General features: G+C 37.7%; 1 protein-coding gene across 5 annotated transcripts in view; it reads left to right on the top strand.

Moving 5' to 3' along the window:
- The window catches only part of CSNK1G1 (casein kinase 1 gamma 1), a 197,740-nt gene that overhangs the window by 68,220 nt on the left and 103,575 nt on the right, over positions 1 to 25,945 (top strand). For all 5 annotated transcript variants that reach the window (XR_009500810.1, XM_059913043.1, XM_059913046.1 and 2 more), the window contains exon 2: positions 18,980 to 19,379. Coding sequence is in view for 4 of the 5 variants with exons in the window: in XM_059913043.1 (XP_059769026.1) it covers positions 19,199 to 19,379 (181 nt within the window). In the remaining variant the exon portion in view is untranslated. The remainder of the gene's footprint in view (positions 1 to 18,979; positions 19,380 to 25,945) is intronic.

Here is a 25,945-nt window from a genome sequence, read left to right on the forward strand (position 1 = left end):
ACATTACATTCAATAAAGAAATAGCTGAGGGTGCAACAAATTAGAGAAGTGAATCTTGTTTCCTCATACTACATTTATAAGGCTCTCAATGTATGTGGATCTTACAAAAAGGAATGTAATTTTATTGTTTGAAGATAACCATTTCTCATAGCCCTAGAATGCATTAAAACTTCATCTGGCACTCAACTAAAAAAATAGCAATCTGATCCAATGTTCAGGGGAAAATTGACCACACTGGATTTATTTGAAGGCAATATGTGTGTAAATTTAAATTTTTAAATAGTGTAATTATCCTCCACTAATGTGCCAACCCATTCTTCTTCCAGTAGTGGATGTGACTTCTATTTTCTGCATGACGTAGATCATATGCTACACATAAGGAAACAGATAGCAGAAGGACTGTTTAGCTTGGTTCAGGGTTCCACTGAATTAAGAAACCACATATTTATAGTGATATTAGTTGTGACATTTTTCTCTATCAGTGCTCAGCAGAGCCCAGGTTTGGGTACAGAGAAGCCCAATAGTTAGATTCACATAGGACAGGGACTTTGGCATGATAGTCATTAAAGTAACAGATGGCGGAATCTAAGCAGGCTGGAGAAGAAAGTGAAGACTAGAAGGGACTGCTAGAGAATTGAGGGTCCCCAGAGGTTGATGAAATCACAGAACAAGTATAATGGGAGTAAATGAGTGAGAGAGCTAGAGACAAATAAAGTGTCCCTGTGTTTACTTCAACTTCTTTACTTATTTTTACTTGAAGAATGGGCAGCTCTTCTAAAAATGTGAAACAAAGACATTCATTTCATTTTAATTTACTTCTTCAGTTGTAGGATCCAGTGATTGCCACAGATCTACAATAAAGAAACAACATTTAAAAGAAATAGTATAGATTAAGTAGACATAGTTTTCTGTGCCTTTTTGGGAAGTATAGTAGAAAGAACATTTTTTTCCTCAACCATTTGAGAGTACATTGCTGACAAGATTCCCTATAAGCCCCACTGTTTTGGTTTTATTTCTTATATTATTGGAGTATATCTAATCTTTCAACGCCATTTAAGTTTTATAAGTTGTACCAATAATGTCCTTTATAGCAAAAGGATCCACTTCATAATTTCAGAATTATGCTAAATATTTTAGGAAGAGGTACTTTCAGACTAAGTAAATATCCCATTCCTAATCAGACTTTCAATTTATTAGTTATATCTGTGTAAATTCCTGGTTTACTGGTTTATTCAGTGGACTATAATCTTTTACTTTCATTTATTTTGATGTTCACAGTTGGCCAGTAGGAATCCCTGTGAGTTAGTTCCTATGTCCTTTTGACATGTCCCCATCATTCACTGATCACTTTCTTACTTTGATGTTCTAGGCTCATCTTGTACTCTACTGCCTCAGCTCTGGAATCAGCTATTTCTGAGGAACTCTGGTTCCTTGAGAATGGTTTTTAAAACCAAGATCTGGGTGACAGATGTGCTCAATGCTATTGGGTGTTGTTCCTCCCAGGCCCTGTTAGTGGATAGAGCTCATAATTATTTTATTGCCGTATTTATTTGTCATGTATACATGCGTATATATAAGATCATGAGTTTACACTGATACTTCCAGTGCCAGTCCAACACCACCCAGTTCATTCTAGTTTTTTACCTTTGTTTGTTTGTTTATTTATTTGGCTGCATCGGGTCTTAGTTGCAGCACATGGGATCTTCGTTGAGGCATGCAGGATCTTTCGTTGCAACGCGCGGACTCTTCGTTGCGACACATGGGCTTCTCTCTAGTTGTGGAGTGCGGGTTTTCTCTTCTCTAGTTTGGCATACGGGCTCCAGAGCGAGTGGGCTCTGTAGTTTGCGGCTCGCCGGCTCTCTCGTTGAGGCACGTGAGCTCAGTAGTTGTGGCACGTGGGCTGAGTTGCCCTGTGGCATGTGGGAGCTTAGTTCCCTGACCAGGGATCAAACCCAAGTCTGCTGCGCTGGAAGGTGGATTCTTTACCACTGGACCACCAGGAAAGTCCCTCCCTTTCCACTTTTGTAATTCTTTTCTATTACAGTGAAAAACCTGACTATCATTGTTCTCAATATGTTTACTTATTTGATCAATATGCCTATATGTAAGTGACCTCCCCTTGCCACCTCCACTCACTCCTCATTTCACTTGGGTTCTGATACTCCGTGTCAGACTCCCTCTTCCACATGGATGCCATCTTCACCCTGCCTGTGCTCCAACGTACCATTCTGAGTTGTAATTTCCATGCTGGGCGAGGACCTAGGACCTCCATGCTGGGCTCATCACCCTTTTCAGGGTCTGACACTACTGGGTCCCTTGTTTCTTTCCCACTCCATGGTCCTATGCATTTAAAATTGAGTTACATGTAATGAAATACACAGATCTTGGATGAACACTTTGATGAGTTTTGATAAATGTATATGCCTGTGGACATTCAACAGCCAAGAAAGTCTCCTAGTGTCCCCTTTTAATTTCCACTTTCCTATAGTCAAACACTTCTGGTTCCTCGCATCATAGATTAACTTTGCCTGTTGTTGAACTTTATATTTTGAATAAACATATGTCTTAATGATTGTAGGTTTAAAGTGTGTCTTCCAAATTTAAATTTTTTTAAATTGTGGTGTAAAAACAACGTAATACAAAATTTACCCTCTTACCCATTTTTAAGTGTATAGTTCAATAGTGTTAACTATATTCACATTGTTGTGGAACACATCTCTCATTTTCATCTTGCAGAAATGAAGCTCTATACCCAGCAAACAACAACTCCCTATTCTCCCTTCCCCCCCAGTCCCTGGAACCACTATTTTACTTTCTGTTTCTGTGATTTTGACAACTCTATACATCTCAATATGAGTGGAATCATACCATATTTGTCCTCATGTGTTGCGTGTGTGTGTGTGTGTGTGTGTGTGTGTGTGTGTGTGTGTGTGTATTTAAAAGATTGATTTGGCTATTCCAAGTCATTTTCTTTTCCATAAATACTTTTTAATCAGCTTCTTAATTCCTATAAAAATTCCATAATGACTTTTATATGGATTGCATTAAATCTGTCAGTTTGGGGAAAGTTGACATCACAACAATCTTGAGTCTTCCAATCTATAAACACAGTTTATCTCTCCATTTAAAAAAAAATTTTATTTATTTATTACTTTATTTTTGGCTGCATCGGGTCTTCGTTGCTGTGCGCGGGTTTTCTCTAGTTGTGGCTGGTGGGGGCTACTCTTCGTTGCAGTGTGCGGTCTTCTCATTGTGGTGGCTTCTCTGGTTGCGGAGCACGGGCTCTAAGCGCATGGGCTCAGTAGTTGTGGCTCACGGGCTCCAGAGCGCAGGCTCAGTAGTTGTGCACAGGCCTAGTTGCTCGGCTGCATGTGGGATCTTCCCGGACCAGGGCTCAAACCCGTGTCCCCTGCATTGGCAGGTAGATTCTTAACTACTGCGCCACCAGGGAAGCCCCTTTCCATTTATTTAGATCTTTGATTTATTTCTGCAGTATATTGTACTTTTGAGCATAGAGATTTTACATATTTTATAAAACATATTCATAAGTACTTTTAGTTTCTTGATGCTATTTTAGATGGAATTATTACTATTTTATAGACTGTTTTTAGATTTTTAGGAATAGTTTTAGGTTTACAGAAAAATTGAACAGAAAGTGCAGAGAATTTCTATATACTCCCTCACAACAACACCCTCTCCCACTTTTCCTGTTAATAAGTATTTCTCCCTTGCATTAGTGTGATACACATACAACTTTTATACTTGATTAGTCAATATTGATATATTTTTATTAACTAAAATCCATAGTTTACATTAGGGTCTAATCCTTGTGTTGTGTATTAATATGGGTTTTGACAACGACATAATGACATGTATCTATCATTACAGTATCATACAGAGTATTTTTACTGCACTGAAAATCCTCTGTGCTTCACCTGTTCATCCCTCCATCCCATTAATCCTTGACAACTACTGATTTTTTTAAAAGTCTCCATAGTTTTTCCTTTTCCAGAATGTCATAGTTGGAATGTATGTAGCCTTTTCAGATGGGCTTCCTTCACTTAGCAATATGCATTTAAGTTTCCTCTATGTCCTTTTGTGGTTTGATACCTCATTTCTTTTTTTTTTTTTTTAATAAATTTATTTTATTTATTTATTTTTGGCTGTGTTGGGTCTTCGTTGCTATGCGCGGGCTTTCGCTAGTTGTGGTGAGCGGGAGCTACTCTTAGTTGCAGTGTGTGGGCTTCTCATTGCGGTGGCTTCTCTTGTTGTGGAGCACGGGCTCTAGGTGCATGGGCTTCGGTAGTTGTGGCACACGGGCTCAGTAGTTGTGGCTCGCGGGCTCTAGAGCGCAGGCTCAGTAGTTGTGGTGCACGGGCTTAGTTGCTCCGCAGCATGTGGGATCTTCCTGGACCAGGGCTCGAACCCGTGTCCCCTGGATTGGCAGGCGGATTCTTAACCACTGCGCCACCAGGAAGCCCCTCATTTCTTTCTATCACTGAATAATATTCCATTTCATGGTTATACCACAGTCTGTTTATCCATTCAGCTATTGAAGGACATCTTGATTGCTTCCAGTTTTTGGAGATTTCAAATAAAGCTGTTGTAAACATTCACGTGAAGGTTTTTGTATGGATTTAAGTTGTCAGCTCATTTGAATAAAGACCTAGGATTGCCGGATCATATAGTAAGAGTATGTTTAGTTTTGTAAGAAGCTGCCAAACTATCTTCCAAAGTGGCTATACCATTTTGCATTCCCACTGGCAGTGGAATCCTCACCAGCGTCTGGTGTTGTCAGTGTTTTGGGCTTCCATCATTCTAATAGGTGTGTAGTGATATCTCATTTTAATTTGCTATGAGATAATTCCGTAATGGTGTATGATGTTGAGCATTTTTTCATATGCTCATTTGTGATCTGTATATCTTTGGGGTAGTAACTGTTAATCATTTGCCCATTTTTTTTTTTTTTAAACATCTTTATTGGAGTATAATTGCTTTACAGTGGTGTGTTAGTTTCTGCTTTATAACAAAGTGAATCAGTTATACATATACATATGTTCCCATATCTCTTCCCTCTTGCATCTCCCTCCCTCCCACCCTCCCTATCCCACCCCTCTAGGTGGTCACAAAGCACCGAGCTGATCTCCCTGTGCTATGCGGCTGCTTCCCACTAGCTGTCTATTTTACATTTGATAGTGTATATATGTCCATGACACTCTCTCACCCTGTCACGTCTCACCCCTCCCCCTCCCCATATCCTCAAGTCCATTCTCTAGTAGGTCTGTGTCTTTATTCCCGTCTTGCCACTAGGTTCTTCATGACCTTTTTTTTTTTTTTTTCCCTTAGATTCCATATATATGTGTTAGCATACTGTATTTGTTTTTCTCTTTCTGACTTACTTCACTCTGTATGACAGACTCTAACTCCATCCACCTCATTACAAATACCTCCATTTCATTTCCTTTTATGGCTGAGTAATATTCCATTGTATATATGTGCCACATCTTCTTTATCCATTCATCCGATGATGGACACTTAGGTTGCTTCCATGTCCTGGCTATTGTGAATAGAGCTGCAATGAACATTTTGGTACATGAATCTTTTTGAATTATGGTTTTCTCAGGGTATATGCCCAGTAGTGGGATTGCTGGGTCATATGGTAGTTCTATTTTTAGTTTTTTAAGGAACCTCCATACTGTTCTCCATAGTGGCTGTATCAATTTACATTCCCACCAACAGTGCAAGAGGGTTCCCTTTTCTCCACACCCTCTCCAGCATTTATTGTTTCTAGATTTTTTGATGATGCACTTGCCCATTTTTGAATTGGGTTGTTTCTTATTGTTCAGTTTTAAGAGTTTTTTGTGTATTTTGGATAATAGTCCTTTTTCAGATATGCGTTTTGTGAATATTTCTCCCAGTCTGTAGCTTGTCTTTTCATTCTCTAAACAGTGACTTTGAAGAGCATAAGTTTTTAATTTTTATTAAGTCCAACTTACCAGTCTTCTTTTTCATGGATTGCACTTTTAGTGGCGTATCTAAGAAATCATTGCCAAACCCAAGGTAACTTAGATATTCTTCTGTAGTATCTTCTAGTAGTTTTATAGTTTTGTGTTTGGATCTGTGATTCATTTTGAGTTAATTTTTGTGACAGGTGTAAGATCTGTGTCTAGATTCACTTCTTTGCATGTAGTATCCATTTGTTGAATGCATGTAGCACTATTTGTTGAAAAGATAGCCCTGCACTGAATTGCCTTTGCTCCTTTGTCAAAGATCAGTTTGACTGTATTTGTGTGGGTATGGTTTTGGGCTTTCTGTTCTGTTCCATTGATCTATTTGTCATTTTTTTTTTTTTGGCTGATACCACACTGATTATTGATTATTATAGCTTTATAATAAGTCTTGAAATTGAGTAGTGTCTGTTGTTTTACTTTGTTCTTCTCTTTAAATAGTATGTTGGCTATCCTGGGTCTTTTACCTTTCCATATAAACATTAGAATCAGTTTGTCGATGCTCACAAAATAACTGGCTGAGAGTATGTTTTTAAAATGGTAGTAAAATTTTTTTCTAAGTGGGGAGATGTGAAAAATTGTGAGGTACTGAAGGACTGAAAATTGTCAGATGGGCTTGGCCTTGGTTCCACTCCAAGATGGTAACATAGGAGGCTCCTGAACTTACCTCCTCCCATGAACACACCAAATCTTACAGCTGTGGACAGAAGAATTCCCTCTGAAAGGAATCCAGAAACTAGATGAGTAACTCCTGCACATTGGGTGAATGAGGAAAAAACCCACGTCAAAATGGATAGGAAAAACTGAGACATACTCTTTCCATAAAACCCATCCCCAGCACAGTGACACACAATCAGGAGAGAACTTACAGCCCCCAGCTTCTGAGGAGTGAAGGGTTTGGACCCAACATGTAGCACCCCAACATTTAAGTCTTCCACCGGAGGGATGGGTCCCCAAAACAGTTCTGAAAGCCAGTGGGACTTGTATCTGTGGGACCCTGAAGAGTATAGCAGACAGAGAAATTGTTCTTAACAGGTCCTTACCATGGTTATCCCCCCAGAATTAAGTGGAGAGGCAGAAGACAGAAATGCTCATCTCCCAGTCTTTCCCTGAAAGAGGATTATTTGCATACTCTAAAAGCTGCTGCATAAGGGTCAAGCTTCTAATTTAGCACTCATCTAGGGACGGACCACAGTTCTCCATGGAGACCTGAGAGGCTGGCGGGTACCACTTCCACATTCTCCTTCTGGTCCACTCCATGTCACTGGTGTCTCTCTGGCATGAGCTGTACACTCATCTGGTGCCCTGGCTTTTGTGGCTGCCTCTTAGAGGATGCACCTCTTCATCTCTTGCATTCACGGGTCCCAGGGAACTGTAACAAAGAAACAGTTTTTACCTAACTATCCCCCCAGAGCTTAGTTCAGAGGGAGCAGACTAAAAAGCCCAGTCCCCAGTCTCTCCCTGAAAGATCTACTTGTGTACTTTAAAAGCTGCTACTGAGGGTCCAGCTTCTAGTCAGCCTGCATCTAGGTGCTGACTGAGATCCCCTCTTAGGGACACTGGCAGGTCTCGGCACACCCTCAACTAGTAGGAACCAGAGACCAAAGAAGGTGGCTTGGACAATCACAAAGATTTGAGAGACAACTAGGGGATAGGGCCTGGTTGAACAATAAGGTTCATCTCCTACAGGAGACTGCTCCATCGATATTGGGAAAGGTTTCTGTTTTACCTAATAATGCTGTGAAACCAACACAGAGAGTCAAGGAAACAGAGGAATATTTGCCAAACAAAAGAACAAGATAAAACTCCAGAAACAGACCTGAATGAAATACAGATAAGTGATTTACCTGATAAAGAGTTGGAAATAATGGTCATAAAGCTACATGCTCAGCAAGTTCAGGAGTCCTTTAGAATTGAAGGAGAGAGAGAGTTTTCCAGACAAGCAGAAACTTAAAGGAGTTCATCACCAATAGACTAGCCTTAGAAGAAATGTTAAAGCAACTGCTTCAAGCTGAAATTAAAAGATGCTAATTAGTAACAGGAAAACATATGGAAGTATAAATCTCATTGGTAACAGTAAATATGTATTTAAATCAGAATACTCTAATGTTGTAATGGTGAGTAAATCTCTTATAAATCTAGTAGGAAGGTTAAAAAAGAAAAGTAGGGGCTTCCCTGGTGGCGCAGTGGTTAAGAATCTGCCTGCCAATGCAGGGGACATGGGTTCGAACCCTGGTCCGGGAAGATCCCACATGCCACGGAGCAACTAAGCCTGTGTGCCACAACTACTGAGCCTGCACTCCAGAGCCCGTGAGCCACAACTCCTGAAGCCCGGGTGCATAGAGCCCATGCTCTGCAACAAGAGAAGCCACCGCAATGAGAAGCCCGTGCACCGCAACGAAGAGTAGCCCCTGCTCACCACAACTAGAGAAAGCCCGCACGCAGCAACAGAGACCCAATGCAGCCAAAAATAAATTAAATAAGTTTTTTTAAAAAAGGAAAAGTAGTGAAAATAGCTGTACAGTAATTTGGTAATGGATACACAAGGGAAAGAGATGTAAATTGTGGTATCGAAAACATAAAAATTGAAAGGGGAGGTGAGTAAAAATATAGAGTTTTAGTATGCATTTTAACTTAAGTTGTTATCAGCTTAAAAGACTGCTATAAATATAAAATGCTTTATATAAGCCTCATTGCTACCACAAGGCTAAAACCTATAATAGAAACACAAAGAGGTAAAGAGAATGAGAAAGGAACAAAGAAATTACAAAATATCCAGAAAACAATTAACGAAAGGGTAGTAGTAAGTCCATACCTATCAGTAGTTACTTTAAATATAAATGGACTAAATTCTCCAGTCAAAAGACACAGAGTGGCTTAACGGATTAAAAAAACAAGGATCCAACTATGTGCTGCCTTCAAGAGACACTTCTTCTTTTAAGACACACACAGATTGAAAGTGAAGAGATGGAAAGAGATATTCAATGCAAATGGAAACCAAAGAAAACAGTGGTATCTATGCTTATATCAGACAAAACAGACTTTAAGACAAAGTCTGTAATAAGAAACAAGGCCATTATATAATGATAATGTTGTCAATCCAACAGGAGGTAACTTTTATAAATGTGCACCCAACATAAGAGCTCCTAAATATATAAAGTACAGGCATTCCTTGTTTTATTGTACTTCACTTCATTGTGCTTCACAAATACTGTTTTTTTGTTTTGTTTTGTTTTGTTTTTACAAATTGAAGGTTTGTGGCAACCCTGTGTCGAGCAGGTATACAGGTGCCATTTTTCCAAAAGCATTACTTTTAAATTAAGGTATATGCATTGTGTGTGGGTGTGTATTATTTTTTATTTTTAACCTAATGCTGTTGCACACTTAATAACCTACAATGTAGTGTAAACATAACTTTTATAGGCACTGGGAAATCAAAAAATTTGTGTGACTTGCTTTATTGCAATATTTACTCAATTGTGTTGATCTGGAACTGAACCTACAGTATCTCCACGTCATGCCAATAAGTATTAACAGACCTGAAGGGAAAAATGGACAGCAACACAGTAATAGTAGGGGACTTCAGTACTCCCACTTTCAACAATGGATAGATCGTCCAGACAGAAAATCAGTAAGGAAACATTGGACTTAAAGTACACATTAGATCAGATAGACTTAATGGACATTAACACAACATTCCATCCAACAACAGCAGAATACACATTCTTATTAATTGTACATGGAACATTCTCCAGGATAGATCATATGTTCAGCCACAAAACAAACGTTAATAAATTTAAGAAGATTGAAATCATATTAAGCATCTTTTCTGACCACAATGGTATGAAACTAGAAATCAATTACAAGAAGACAACTGGAAAATTCAGAAATATCTTAAACAACATGCTACTGAACAATCAGTGGGTCAAAGAAGAAATCAAAAGAGAAATCAGCATAGTATTAGAAGTCCTAGCCAGAGCAATTAGGCAAGAAAAAGAAATAAAAGGCTTCCTTTTTTTTTGGCCACACTGAGTGGCTTGCAGGATCTCAGTTCCCTGACCAGGGATTGAACCCAGGCCACAGCAGCGAAAGCCCAGAATCCTAACCACTAGGCCACCAGGGAACTCCCAAAGGCTTCCAAATTGGAAACTGTTGGAACTAATAGACAAATTCATTAAAGTTCCAGGATGCAAAATCAATATGCAAAAATCTGTTGGGTTTCTATACACTAATAATGAACTATCTGAGGAATTTTTAAAATCCCATTTACAATTGCATCAAAAATAATAAAATACCTAGGAATAAATTTAATCAATGAAGTGAAAGATCTGTACACTGAAAACTATAAGACATTCATGAAAGAAATTGAGGGAGAGACAAATAAATGGAAAGATATTCTGTACTCATGAATTGGAAGAATTAATATTGTTAAATTGTTCATACTACCTAAAATAATTTACAGATTCAGTGCAATCCTTACCAAATTCCAAGAGCATTTTTCACAGAAAGAGAAAAATCGATCCCAAAATTTGTATGGAACACAAAAGACCCCAAAGAGCCAAAGCAGTCTTGAGAAAAAACAATGAAACTGTAGCTATCACATTTTCTGACTTCAAATTATGATACAAAGTTATAGTGATCAAAACAGTATGGTGGTATTGGTATAAAAACAGACACATAGATCAAAGACACGGATAGAGATCCCAGAAGTAAACCCATGCATATATGGTCAACTTCCAACAAGGGAGCTGAGAATATACAATGGAGAAAGGATAGTCTTTTCAGTAAATGGTAGTGGGAAAACTGGACCTCTGTCTTATATCATATACAGAAAACAATTCAAAATGGATTACAGAATTGAATGTAAGACCTGAAACCATAAAACTCCTAGAAGGAAACATAGGGCGTAAGCACCTTAACATTGGTCTTGGAATGATTTTGGTTTTTTTGTTTGTTTGTTTGTTTGTTTAACATCTTTATTGGAATACAATTGCTTTACAATGGTGTGTTAGTTTCTGCTTTATAACAAAGTGAATCAGTTATACATATACATATGTCCCCATATCTCTTCCCTCTTGCGTCTCCCTCCCTCCCACCCTCCCTATCCCACCCCTCTATGTGGTCATAAAGCACCTAACTGATTTCCCTGTGCTATGTGGCTGCTTCCCACTAGCTATCTATTTTACATTTGGTAGTGTATATATGTCCATGCCACTCTCTCACTTTGTCCCACCTTACGCTTCCCCCTCCCCATATCCTCAAGTCCATTCTCTAGTAGGTCTGCATCTTTATTCCCATCTTGCCCCTAGGCTCTTCGTGACCATTTTTTTTTTTTTAGATTCCATATATATGTGTTAGCATATGGTATTTGTTTTTCTCTTTCTGACTTACTTCACTCTGAATGACAGTCTCTAGGTCCGTCCACCTCACTACAAATAACTCAGTTTCATTCCTTTTTATGGCTGAGTAATATTCCATTTTATATATGTGCCACATCTTCTTTATCCATTCATCTGTTGATGGACACTTAAGTTGCTTCCATGTCCTTGGCAGTGATTTTGGATTTGACACCTAAAGCAAATGCAACAAAAGCAAAAATAAACAAGTGGGATTATGTTAAACTAAAAAGCTGCTGCACAGCAAAGAGAACCATCAATAAAATGAAGAGTCAACCTACAGAATGGGAGAAAATATTTGCAAATCATATATCTGGTAAGGGATTAATGTCAAAAATATATTAAAAATCTCATACAACTCAGTAGGGAAAAAAATCAGTCTTTAAAATGGGCAGAGTAACTGAATAGACATTTTTTCAAAGGAGACATACAGTGGCCAACAGGTACATGAAAAGGTGCTCAATATCAGTAATCATCAGGGAAATGCAAGTCAAAACCACAATGTGATATCACCTCACACCTGTTATAATGACTGTCATCAGAAACACAAGAGATAAGTGTTGGCAAGGATGTGGAGAAAAGGGAACCCTTGTGTGCTGTTGGTGGGAATGTAAATTGGTATAGCCACTATGGAAAACAGTATGGAGGTTCCACTGCTGGGTATATATCCAAAGGAAAGGAAATCATTTTCTTGAAGAGATATCTGCACCCCCATGTTCTTGGCAGCATAATTTACAATAGCCAAGACATGGAAACAACCTAAGTGTCAACAGATAAATGAATAACCACCCCCCCCAAGACAGACATACAGAATAATATTATTCAGCCATAAAAATGAAGGAAATCCTGCCATTTGCAATAATGTGGATGCACCTTGAGGATACTTATTATGCTTAGTGAAATAAGTCAAACAGATAAATACAAATACTGTATGATCTCACTTATCTGTGGAGTCTGTAAAAATCAAATTCATAGAAAAGGAGAACAGATTGGTGTAGCCAGAGGTGGGAGTTGGGGGATAGGGAAGGGGGGTGCAACATGGGTGAAGGTGATTAAAAGGTACAAGCTTCCAGTTATAAGATAAATAATTTCTGTGGGTGAGTACAGCATTGGATCTATAGTTAACAATACTGTGCTGTATATTTCAAAGTTGCTAAGAGAGTAGATCCTAAAAGTTCTGATTTAAAAGGAAAAAATTGAATCTCTCTGGTGATGGATGTTAACTTATTCTGGTAATCGTTTCGTAATAAATACCTGTATCCAATCATCACGTTCTATACCTTAAACATACAATATTACATGTCAGTAGTATAGCAATAAAATTGGAAAACATAATTATCAGATGGGAATAGATTGAGCAGTGAGGGTTGGAATAGTAAGAATGGGAGAAATTAAGAATTGGAATTTGTGGAAAAAGGAAAGATTAATAACACCAGAACCGAGACACGTCTTTGGGAAAGACCTCCAGTGTTCTTTTTACTTGCTGCAAGTAATAAATCCTTCCTTCTCCCGAAAACACACACACACACACACACACACACACACACACACACACACAACCCCAAACCAGAATCTGTAAACATTTTTCTTCCCTTTAGTAATAGCACTCCCATAATATATTTTAGCTAAGATAAATAGATTCTGATCATTTGTTAGGTTAATTAAAGTGAGGTTCTTATTGTGTCCATTTTTAAAAAAAGTTAAAATGAGTATGAGCATTTTGTGTGTACTTAAATTGTATTATACTTTTACAAATTGTCCTGTAATTTTTGATAGTTCTTTTTAGCACACATGCAAGCACATTCAGATGTGCAGATATCATTTTTGCTGAATGTTTACTGAATACTTTCTTTGGGTGTGATACTACCCTTGAAATTTATCCTATGTTCAAATTAGGCTTTGATCTCATTCTTTGAGGAGCTTACAGTGGGAATTTCAGCTATTGTTGCAGACACTGTTTGTTGGCAACTCAACATAAGGGGAATTTTGCTGGGGGCTCTACAAAGAATTTTCTTCTTTACCAAAAAAGAGATGCATGATGAGAAGGTCTTGCTCTTGCCCTTTCATTTCTGTTTTCCACTGGTATGGGAAGTGATACCTAAAGCTGAAACTTGTGACCAGGAGGCTACAAGCATTAGGACCAAGGCCAGCATGTAGTAATGAAGGGATAGTAGAAGAGAGAGTCTGGTCACTTTGGAGATTCTTTTTTAAACATACCCTTACCATATGACCCAGCAGTCCTACATCCATAAAGAATTTCATCATAAGTTATATCAGAAGAGAGAGATTTATAAGCTTGACAATCTCTTGTCATGACTATCAACAAAGGCTGAGTGTGTTTTGACTTTAAAATTTAAATATTTATGTTCCTCGTTTTGGACAATGCCAGTATATGAGAATCTGAAATAAAAAACTGTAAATCACTGATTTATTTTCACTTAGCAGACAGATTCACAACTGTAATTCTTTAATCTTTTTTGGCTACGTTGGGTCTTCGTTGCTGTGCGCAGGCTTTCTCTAGTTGCGGTGAGCGGAGGCTACTCTTCATTGCAGTGCACGGGCTTCTCATTGCAGTGGCTTCTCTTGTTGCGGAGCATGGGCTCTAGGTGCGCGGGCTTCAGTAGTTGTGACTTGCTGGCTCTAGACCGCAGGGTCAATAGTTGTGGCGCACGGGCTTAGTTGCTCTGTGGCATGTGGGATCCTCCTGGACCAGGGCTTGAACCCACATCCCCTGCATTGGCAGGCAGATTCTTAACCTCCGTGCCACCAGGGAAGTCTTAAATATTTTTTTGATGATTTTATAATATGACTTAATTTTTTTTAGTCTTCACGCAACTTCTCAAAATACTTTTACGTAAAACAACAAATTTACTTTAGTAATTTCATTTATAATGGAAAACCACGCCTCTCTCTCCCACAAAGCAGCCATTGCTGCCTTACAGAGAGTGACTTTGGGCCAGAGGAACTCTTGGTTTTGACCTAATTTTTTTATGTGTTGGCTCAGGGTGGTAGATATTGGAAACATAAATTTCTCCCATTTTAGGGTGTTCCCTGGTGGTCTACTGGTTAGGATTTGGCACTCTCACTGCCGTGGCCCAGGTTCTAATCCCTGGTCAGGGAACTGAGAATCCTGCAAGCCACGTGGCGTGGCAAAAATGAAAAAATATATATATATATATAAAATAAATTTCTCCTGTTTCTATGTGACAGAATGCTATGAGATATCTTCTAGGACGGTCTAGGAAGGAAAACTTTTCATTGACCACTGCTAAAGATAGCCATATTCTTCAACTCTAACAGTAAACCAGGCAGATTTGGCATCAGTTCCCCATCTACAATTTGATGAATTGGATTTCTTGATTTTACTATTAGCAGTAATTCTTTAATCTGCTTGAGAGCTCTTAAAATTTCCCAATTAGGAAAGCCATATGTATAAATCTGTTTTTATTCACTAAGTGGAGCCTGATTGATAGACTGATGGCTGCTGGGGAGGGTAAAACTGGTTCCTAAAACTTTTGATTGCAAAGAATATGTGGAGCGCCATACTTTATTTATTTATTTATTTATTTATTTATTTATTTATTTATTCAAATCTGCAAAGTACAAGCATATTTCTTTCTTTCTTTTTATTTATGGCTGTGTTGGGTCTTCGCCTCTGTGCAAGGGCTTTCTCTATTTGCAGCAAGTGGGGGCCACTCTTCATCGCGGTGCACGGGCCTCTCATTATCGTGGCCTCTCTTGTTGCGGAGCACAGGCTCCAGACGCGCAGGCTCAGCAACTGTGGCTCACGGGCCTAGTTGCTCCGCGGCATGTGGGATCTTCCCAGACCAGGGCTCGAACCCGTGTCCCCTGCATTGGCAGGCAGACTCAACCACTGCGCCACCAGGGAAGCCCTATTTATTTTTAATATTTATTTATTTTGACTGCCCCGGGTCTTAGTTGCAGCATGTGGGATCTTTTAGTTGCGGCATGCGGGCTCTTAGTTGTGGCTTGTGGGCTTCTTAGTTGTGGCATGTGGGATCTTCGTTGCAGCATGTGGGATCTTTAGTTGTGGCATGCAGACTTCTTAGTTGCGGCCTATGGACTCTTAGTTGCAGCACGCAGGATCTTCAGTTGTGGCATGCGGACTTCTTAGTTGCAGCATGGAGCTCTTAGTTGTGGCATGCATGCCGGATCTAGTTCTCCGACCAAGGATCGAACCTGGGCCCCCTGAATTAGGAGCGTAGAGTCTTACCCACTGGACCACCAGGGAAGTCCCTGTCATATTTTTAAAATACCTTTTCTCTAATTCAAGCATGCCTAAAGTGGTAGAAACTACTAGAATTAGGCTTTTTAAGAAACTTGCTGGTATGACTCTAAAAATTCAAATACATATGCATTGTAACATTAACATGTTTAATGAGATCCAAGTGATTGCTGAATAGTTTATTCACCAGAAAAACAAACATCTACTTATTGCATTTATATAATTTCTCTCCTTTCTCCTTCTACTGTTAAAAAAAAAAGAGGAGAAATAATATAAACATTTAGTTTATCTTTTACTGCTGTCCTTAGAAGCCATTTTTTAAAAATAAGGTTAAAGTATAACATAATGCTTACCTTGGGTATTCCATTTGACCTGATTCTTGAGCTAACTTTTTCATATGTTATTTGCTAGTAACTGTAAATAAACCATTTAATATCCTTGTGAAATGGAAATTCTAACTAGCCTATGTCTTAACACTAATGAATTTAAATGAAATAATACCAGCTTCTTGCTAGATGAATTCTAGGAGTTCTTAGGGTTAATTAGGGTTCTCCTTACTTTTACATATTATTTTGTATAAATATTAGGTTATGTTGCTAGGAATCTGTCTTCTATTATTCAAGATTATAATTATTACTCAGTATTTATTAAGTACCAGTTATATGCAAGAAACTAAAAGAGATGTGACAGGATCCCTAACTTCAAGGGCTTATAATCAAATTGAATATTAGAATACATATCAATATAATCTGATATATGGTAGGTAGCAAATGGTGGTATAGACAGTGGTGCTCCAAGCATTAATGATGAATTGGTTATAAAAGGTTTCACAAAGGATGTAAGATATGAGTCAGGCCTTAAATAAGACAGAAGACTTAAGAGACCATTCTAGGTATAAGAGCTAAGGGCGGATGTTCCTTTGCTTTATGTAGTAGCTTTAATACATGAATTTAAATAGGGAGTTGATATTGAAGGGACTCAAGTGACAAGCTAAAGAGTTTGTAATTGGGAAGTAGGAAATAGTTTTGAGCAGCGAGTGGTGATAAAGAAATAGGATTTTTAAAAATTTAATCATTCAATTTGATTTCTCTAATGAGAGGTGCCACATAAAGTAGTATTGAATATTTTTCATCTTTCATAGTTACAGGTTAAATCGTGCTAATGTCTCATGAATAGATTCCAACATTGATAAGTGTGTTTGCCATGTTTGCGGGAAGTAAAATGATTGTTCTAATCTACAAGCAGATGTTTAAAAAAAAAAGAAACACCCTTTTCCCAGCTGAATACGGTTGTTGGCTTTCTGCAGTTTTCTAACCTGGCAAGTACTACTGTATGTTTTTTGAATACATACCTGCAAGTATACATGGATATGAGGGCTGTGAGTGATTACTGAACCTAATGTTACATGAGTCTAAGTGCAATGGAGAAAGCTAATGACAAACATTATAAAAATAACATCCATTTGTTAGGAAAGAAGTGAACACAATGAAAAATATGAAGAGCAATAGACAAGGTAGTACAGTTTTTCAAATCTTATAAATGAGACTATTATACTAGTGATAACTGATGAAACTTTAGGAGTTAGTTCAGTGCTCAAAATTGTCTGGATAGGCTAAGACACCCCTTTACCTGTTCTCAAAAAAATGTGTGATATAAAGGAAGAAAGTATAGCCTGACAGTTTATCATCTATAGACACACGACCCTGTTAAGATGGACTATCTAAATAAAATATCTTAAATTTTATTTCTCTCTCTCTCTCTTTTTTTTCTGGAGTTGGGGGGGGGGCGGCGCACTGCGTGTATTGCGGGATCTTTGTTCCCTGACCAGGGATTGAACCCGCACCCTTGGCAGTGAAAGCACGGAGTCCCAACCACTGGACCGCCAGGGAATTCCCTATTTCTCTTTCTTTACTCATATTGTTTGAGGGACTTTGTGTAGACAACAAAGATAATTGAAGGATATTAGATGAAATTATAATAAGAGAAAGAGTGAGCAGAAATATAAATTCATAATGTTGTTCTTGTAGGAAATCCAGTAATTACTGACGTATTCTTACCACCCTGATTTTTTACTTTAACAGAGTAAATTTTGAATTTACTCTGCATTTGAATTTACTCTACATTTTGAATGTAGATGTATTATTTCCTGAATTCAGGGAAATGTATTTTAATGATGATTAGCTTTACGGAAGCCTAAAGTCATTATGCAGTTTTAGTAATGCAAAGAAAGCAGACAGAAAAGATGAAAGTAAACAGTTAACTACTATAATGAAGTAAACAGAGTATGTTCTTGGATTATGTGCCCATTTGTACATTCAGCTCACACGTATGTGCCTGTTCCTGTACTAGGGAATTAAAGGTGTCCGTAAGAAGCTTACAGTCTAGACATATTTGCTTTCTTGTATACACGCAATAATAACCAAGCAGTTCTAATTCTCTTCTTCCTTAAAATTTTAAGGGAAATCTTCAGTGAAAGTGAAACAAAAGTATGTGTTTAGTCTGTGATTGGTGGTAACAGAATATTTTTTTGTTAAGTATACTCACCTAGATTATCAAAAATAGCATCAAAATTATCTCATTGCAAACTTTGTCTTGGGCTTAGTCCTAAATTGAGAAACTGGAGAATTCTGGTAGGGATGAGTTTTGTTTAAGATTTTTTGTTCTTCAGATTTATTCTCACTTTGAGGTTGTGCAAAGGACCCGCTTCAGGCACTCTGTCATTGTGTACTCAGCCCACAATGAAAACTAGACCAAAAGTTGAGCTTTCCAAACCTTTAGTCTAGGACTACTTTGTACCACTAGGGTTTTGGAAAGGCCTTCATAGAAGTAGTCTGTGTCAATCCGTAACTTGCTTTGGATTTCGTGATTGCTGTCAGTGCTTGATAAATGGTGGGGATGGAGGAGGGGGACAGTGAGTAGTGAGTAGCTTATTTCTGATAGGTTCTGTCCAAATTAAGGGGAAGAGCTTTTAATTGCCCTCAGTTTATTTAACTTGGCTGAACCCCACCATATCTTTGTTAGCCAGTGATGAAAAAGCCAACAAATAGCTTTCTTTTGAGTCATATGTACAACACTAGAAGAAAGCATTTTATGTTAAAGGGTTCTGTGTTCCATTAGCTGCCCTGGTCTGTAGCCTACTGAGCCTGTGTTACCAGATGAATTACTAGTCCAGATGGCTAAACTGTTGGAGGATGTAAAACCAAAATCCATTTCAGGAAGCTGTCCACTTTGCTCAGTTTGGATAGAGTCCATTCTAATTAGTGGTAACTCTCTTAATTTTGTTTTAAAATATAATTTTTAACTGTATGCTTTCTTGATTTTTTACCTAGGTTACACAATATCCTCCTATGCTTGAGACCTACAGACTACGTGTCCTACCAGAACTAATCAATGGTTTTTCATCTCCTGGAGATAAATTAGAAACGTAAACATGGTGCCAAAAGAACTCCTTACCTTACTCTAACTCCAGTTTATTCGGACGTACTTTTGTATTGAAGAGAGGTATACAAATTAAGGAGACCTGTGCAGAGACTCTGTCGTGTAGGATCATGGACCATCCTAGTAGGGAAAAGGATGAAAGACAACGGACAACTAAACCCATGGCACAAAGGAGTGGACACTGTTCCCGACCATCTGGCTCCTCAACATCCTCTGGGGTTCTTATGGTGGGACCCAACTTCAGGGTTGGCAAGAAGATAGGGTGTGGGAACTTCGGAGAGCTCAGATTAGGTAAGAACTTGGTTATATTATTGGCTTAGACTAACAAGAACAACAGCAGCTATAATAAGCTTTGGTGGGTTTCAAGACCAGCAGTTTATAATTTTATGAGAAGTTCTTGTAATGAGGACCTATTGTTAAAAGAACTGAAGAATTTGTGAAGGAGACTATAGTCATTATCAGGTGTAATTGTTATCCAAGGTTCATCCCTCTTTGTGTGTGATAGGATTTTAGATTTTCCACCAGTTCTGAGATTTTGTGATGTAGGGAGATCTGCATACAGATATCAGTAAAACGAAGATTCTGATTTAGTTGGTTGGAGAGTAGAGCCCTGTATACTGTCTTTTTAACAAACTCCCAGTTGATTAAGATGCTGTTGGTCCTTGAACCACACTTTGAGAAGGGATTAAGGCCTTGTTTTAATTCAGAATCTACCCTTAGTAAGGGAAGAGTCAATACTTAGTAATACCCATACTTAGTCTGCAAGGAGATAACATCAGTATTTAGAGAGGTTTTCCAGCTGATACCATGTTTGCATTCCTTCCTGGAAGTCCCAACATCAGGATTGAGCTAGAACTCCAGGGAGAAACTTTGCAATTTTTATTTCCCAACCAAGGAAAGGATTTTTTATTTCAAGTATTAGTTTATGAGTGAGATGATGAATAATGATAACATCAACCAGTTTGAAGATGTGAAATTGGGAAGAAGGTACATTGGGTATTTAGAAACTTTTTATGGCCCTCCCTAGGTGAATGGGGAAGAGAAAATGAAGGATCTTGTGAATATGTGAAGTTGGTCATCAACTTGCAGATTGTGACAAGGTCCTTTTTTAAGCTAAAGTGTTTTCTTATTGTTCATAGCTGTTGAGACTGTAGTATTATGAAGACCCATTGTAAGAGGCTTTGCCCTTTGAGGAAGTGGGAGCGTGGGAGCATAAGATGATTATTTTTGATTACCTCTGCTACTTCTGATGATTTTTCAAAAGGAGATCGAAAAAATCTTACCTCTCATCCCCCGCATAGAGAGATTCAGGGAAACATCACTGTACTAGCCAGAGATCACTGGGTGCAGAATTGAATCTAGGGATGCTGAGAATGCATTTATTTTTACCACTAGAAGGCTGGGAGCCTGGAATTTTAAGACCTGACTAGGATAATGAAAGGCTTTTATATTTAGTGATGTGTTCACGTTCTGGTTAGCAAAGCCAGCAGATGCTACTGAAAATAGGAGTAAGATGTGTAATTTCACACTGCTTGAGTTCCTACCAACTACTGAGTTGCTTTAGTAGCTAGTTTTGTGACTATACATTTATATAATGGATTGACTTTGCTCTAACATAACAGTAGTACTTGAATTAAATAGATTATGACATAAACATCCACAAAATTACTGAGAGGCAGTTTATAATGCATATAAATTCATGCTTTCTCAAAACATCATAAAATTGTTTAATTTCTATAAAGATGAAGAAAAACCCTGGTCAATGAAAACTGCAAATGTATTTTATTTAATTACTTAAGTCTAGATTTGTATTATATGATCATTACGTTTACACAGGAATGGAAAAATCTATTCAGGTAGAAGGATAGCTCATGTATATTTTCAGAGTGGTAAAGTGTTGTGTTTTATTTCCTGTAACGAATCTAGGGTGATTATGATGGGTCCCATTTTGACTTGCATTGTAGTCAGTAGAAAGAACTTTTCTCTCTTTTCAAGTGGTTTTATTCTTGTGTGCTAATGAGGTTTTCATTAGCCCTGGGACCGTTATTGTTAGGGCATTGTATCTAGGAGTACTTTTTATCAACAGAAACCAGAAAAGTAACTTTCAGAATCATTTGACGTCTCCTGACAATAGGGTGTGCTGTATACCCCATTCCATTGTCCTCTTGCTATGGTATTAGTAAGTAGAAGATTGTGCAGACAACAGAAGGTGAAAACTGGAAAATTCCAAACTCAAGGCAGGAGCAGATAGGCCTCCACCCAGGCTACCATTACAACGCTGTGCTTTCTTCTGTCCCTCAAATAGCCAAGTGCATTTGTGCCTCAGAGCTTTTGCACCTACAATTCCTTCTGCTTGAAGAATTCTTTCTTCAAAATTTTGCTTCGCTGGTTGCTTCTCATCCCTTGGGCCTCAACTTTCATGTTACTGTCTCAGAGAAACCTTCTGTGACTTCTTTCCCACCTCCATTTAAAATAGCACATTACTCCCCTAACCACATTCTGTCTCATCAAACTGCTTTGTTTTATTCATCTCATTGATCACTGTCTGACATTATTTTATATATTTGTTTACCTGTTAATTGTCTCTCCTTACGCCAATATAAGCCCCTTGGAGGGCAGGGATTCTCTCTGTATTGTTTGCTGATGTTATTTGTGGGATGGATGGATAGATAGCCAGATGAGTAGGAAGGGGGGAGAAAAAAAACACATGGCCTCCTTTGGGTTCCTGGTATGTGGGGGTCGTGGTACGTAGTGGCATTACTGCTTCGATAGACTTCTGAATTCCAGACAGAGAGCCAAAAAAAAAAAGGGATGATTAGTGTATTTTGGCTCTCTCTAAATCTGTTTCCACCTCATCATCCATTTAACAAACCCTTCTTGAATATTTACTGTCTTGCTAGACTTGGGAAGGATACAAAGAATAACAAGATGTCCTTAAGAATCTCACAGTGTCAGGTGGTGGGGAGATAAATCAGGAGTATGGGGTTGACAGATACACACCACTATGTATAAAATAGATAACCAACAAGGGCCTACTGTATAGCACAGGGAACTGTAGGCAGTATCTTGTAATAACCTATAAAGGAAAAGAATCTGAAAAATATATATGTGTATGTATAACTGAATCACTTCGCTGTATACCTGAAACAAACACAATATTATAAATCAACTACAATTTAAAAAAAAAGAATCTCACAGTCTAATGACAGAAAAAGAAAAACAAATTACAACATAAAGTGATAAGTATTGTAATAGACTGTATAAAAACTACACTGGCAGAGAAGGTTAATGAAGGTTTCACAGAGGAGCATGGTTTGATTGAGAGTAGTACAGGACTTCACCGGTGAGCACAAGGAAGGAGGACTCTCCAACAGCCGGATGCACAAACACTAGGTGTTGTAAAATGGTTTAGCATATTGTCAGAGCAGCAACTAGTTACACACGGCTGGGTTATGGGGTGTGAAGTGAAAGAAGAGTAATAGATGAGGCTATTAGATACGTTGGGAGCAGATTGTGAAGTGTTTGCTTGGTATTAAAGCATTTGGACTTTATCCTGTAGGCAGTGGAGTAGAATCATCAAGGGTTTTACAACAGAAGAGTGACATTATCTGGTTTGTATTCTAGAAAGATAATTCCCAGTATAAGATTAGATCAGATAGTAAAGAGGTTGACATCGTGTGGATTTTTGTTCTAATTGTACTTGTCACATTGTGTCATGTTCCTCCATCTCTCTACCTCAAGATATGCTTGATGGTAGTAATTTGCTTTATTAATATTCTCATATTTATTTGTATTCTTAATTCCTTTTTACTGTGTATGGCATATAATGAAGTGGCCAGGCCTGCCTTATCTCTGAAAATGGCAGTGAGATGCAGAGGAAGGGATGAATTAGGGAGAAATTTCAGAAGTAGACTATAGGCAGGATTTGGTTACCAGTTATTTTGCCAGCTTGGGAAGACCAAGTGAATGAGGAAACCTTTAATAGAGCTAGGGAACACGGGACTAGAGTAGGCGATGGGGAAGGCAAGTAAGTTAGACTTTGAGAATATATTGACTTTGAGGATTGTGTACCACATATGCAGAAATGTGACTCTGAGACTTAGAAAAATTAGACTTCAGACAGGGATTAAGAAATCATTACCATGTAGGTGTTAATGAGCATGCAACCATCGGTGATATGATGCTTGTGGAGCTCGTGTGAGTGAGGAGAGAAAGAGGGTGCATTTAAGGGATGCTGGGAGAGGAAGAGCCTCAGGACTAGAGAAGTCGAAAAGTCAAGACAAGAGTTTCTAGAGGGGTGGGGTGTTAAGCACAGCCTGTGCCCTAAGGCTAAACAGGAGAAGCTGATTATTATAGCCTTTGGTCTTTGACTTCTGTTTATATATTTCTGAGATGATTCCTTTTTTCCTTCCTTTTCGTTCTTTGTTTTTTTTAATGAATACATGTATTTTGTAACCAGGGGAAAAATAGCAATAAACATATCCTTTAAAGGAATGTTTTTAAAAAGCAAACATGCTGTTGCCCAAAATTTTTTAAAAATTTTTCTTAAAAGTATCTCCAAAGATAATCACTAATTTTGTTTAATTAATTTAATTTTCCAGAATAAAAAATATGTATCAGGACATATTTTAGAAATGCAATCAAACTGTGCTGTAAACTTGCTTTTATCACTTAATACAGCATGAACTTCTATTGTTTCAGCTTAAATATAGATCATTTTTCATGTCTATATTTAGAAATTTATTAGCTAGTCTTAATACACATATAAATTATTTCTGTTTTTTAATTATAAATAATACTATCTGAACATCCTTGTAGATACTTGTAATAAATACATCCTTGTAGTCCAAACTTGGTTGATTATTTTCTTAGGATAAATTCTGGAAGTGTACTTTCTGTGTCAAAGATACATACATATTTGTGATTTTGTTACACATTGTCAATTTGCCCTCCAGAAAGATGGTTTTCCTTTACTTTCTGTGTGAGCCTGTGTGTGTGTGTGTGTTTGTGTCTCTCCTTCGAAAACCTTGAACATTATTGAGAATCTTTTCATCTATGCTAGTCTGATAGGGGAAAATGGTATCTTGTTAAATGTGTATGTGTTCATGGGTGAAGTTAAACATCTTTACACATTTATTTATATTTCTTCTTTTAAGAGTTGCTTGTTTGTGGCCTTTGTATATTTTTCAATGGAAAGATTATTTCTGTGGAGTCTTACCTATGTATATTGCCTCAATAGAAAGGGGAATTTTGAAGATTTGAGAAAGGAAGATTGATGAAGGATGATCGTGGATAAAAGGTAGGAGGACACGATGGAGTGGAAACAGATCTGCAGGTTGTTTTTTATTAATTGTGAAGCATGGGGAATATTTTGAGGCCTTTTTTTTTTTTTTTTTTTTTAATTAAAGTTTTGAGTCTCCTGTTGAATCAGGCCTGGAAAGAATCATGTAAACATTAAGATAAAAATGATTCTATTCCTCCATAATTTAGAAAATATGTATCCCTAGTCTACAAGTAGCAGCTTTTTTTTCCTTCTTAGTTGCAAGAATAAGTAGATAGGTGATTTCATATCCTAATAGGTATGTACCTATGTTTATGGGAGACCCTTTAGACTAAACAGTCTTGCATATAAATTTTATTAGTAATTTTTATACTGTCTTTGTGAAATAGTATCTTGTTAGAGAATGTTTTTACTTACAAATAAGAAAATGGAGGCACAAAGAATTGACCTTTTTGTTCTATTCCATCTTTGGTATCTGGTGAAATATGTAAAAGTACATTAGAACCGAAGGATGTTTCTGACAAAGGTAAATTGTCTAAGGGTATCAGCTTGTCCTGTGACACATTCCTCCCTTGCTTCTAAAATAAGACACTTATTTCTATGACTAAAGTAGAGTGTACATGACAACTTCTCTGCATATTGTTCTTTCCATATCTGAATTACTTAACTATCACTAATGAACTTAAATTGGAACTTGTAACTTCAGCTCTTACCAGCCAGTTCTGTTTTTGGCAGTTGTGATAATTAACAGTTTACAGTTGCATATTATATAAAGCAGTTGGTTTCATATTACATCCCACAAAGTCTTGGAGCCCTTGATTTCCTACTTCAAGAGAATGGGAAAGGAAAAGTGAGCAGGCAGGACTCTCTCTGTTACCTTTATATTGAGTTTTCGGTAAGATTTTGTTTAAAAGGTATGGGTCTATTGTGTTAAATTTTTTTGAAAAGCATTCATCTGAAAGAATATAGGCTTAAGATAAAATAAGATTTAAAAGTGTTTCTTCTCTAGTTGAAAGTGAAAGCATTGTAAAATCAAATGTTTACTTTTTTATTAATAGTTTCATAGGAAATCTTAGCATTTTGAAAAAATGAAACTCAATCTATATCAGCCAAAAATCAAGCCAGTCAGCAAAACAGAAAAACTGATATGCAGTTGGCCCTCCATATCCACAGGTTCTTCATCTCTGGGTTCAAGCAGCCAGGGGTGGAAAATACCTGGGGAAAAATAGTCCCTTAAAGTTCCAAAAAGCAAAACTTAAATTTGCCCTGTTACAGGTGACTCTTCACATAGGATTTACATTGTATTTACAATTATTTACCTAGCATTTACACTGTACTAGGTGTTATAAGTAATCTAGGGATCTAGATCTAGTATACAGAGGATGTTCCTAGGTTATATGCAAATAATACGCCATTTTGTAAAGGGACCTTGAGCGTCCGCAGCCACAGACTTCGGTGTCCATGGGGGTCCTGGAACCAGTCCTCCACAGAGAGTAAGGGGCTACTGTATTGTGCTTTTATAACGTTGTTAAAGTTTCCCTGTAAGTTTGCAAATGTTGGGGGTTTGTGGATGGAA

The sequence above is a fragment of the Balaenoptera ricei genome, chromosome 2, assembly GCF_028023285.1.
Source record: "Balaenoptera ricei isolate mBalRic1 chromosome 2, mBalRic1.hap2, whole genome shotgun sequence".
NCBI lineage: Eukaryota > Metazoa > Chordata > Mammalia > Artiodactyla > Balaenopteridae > Balaenoptera > Balaenoptera ricei.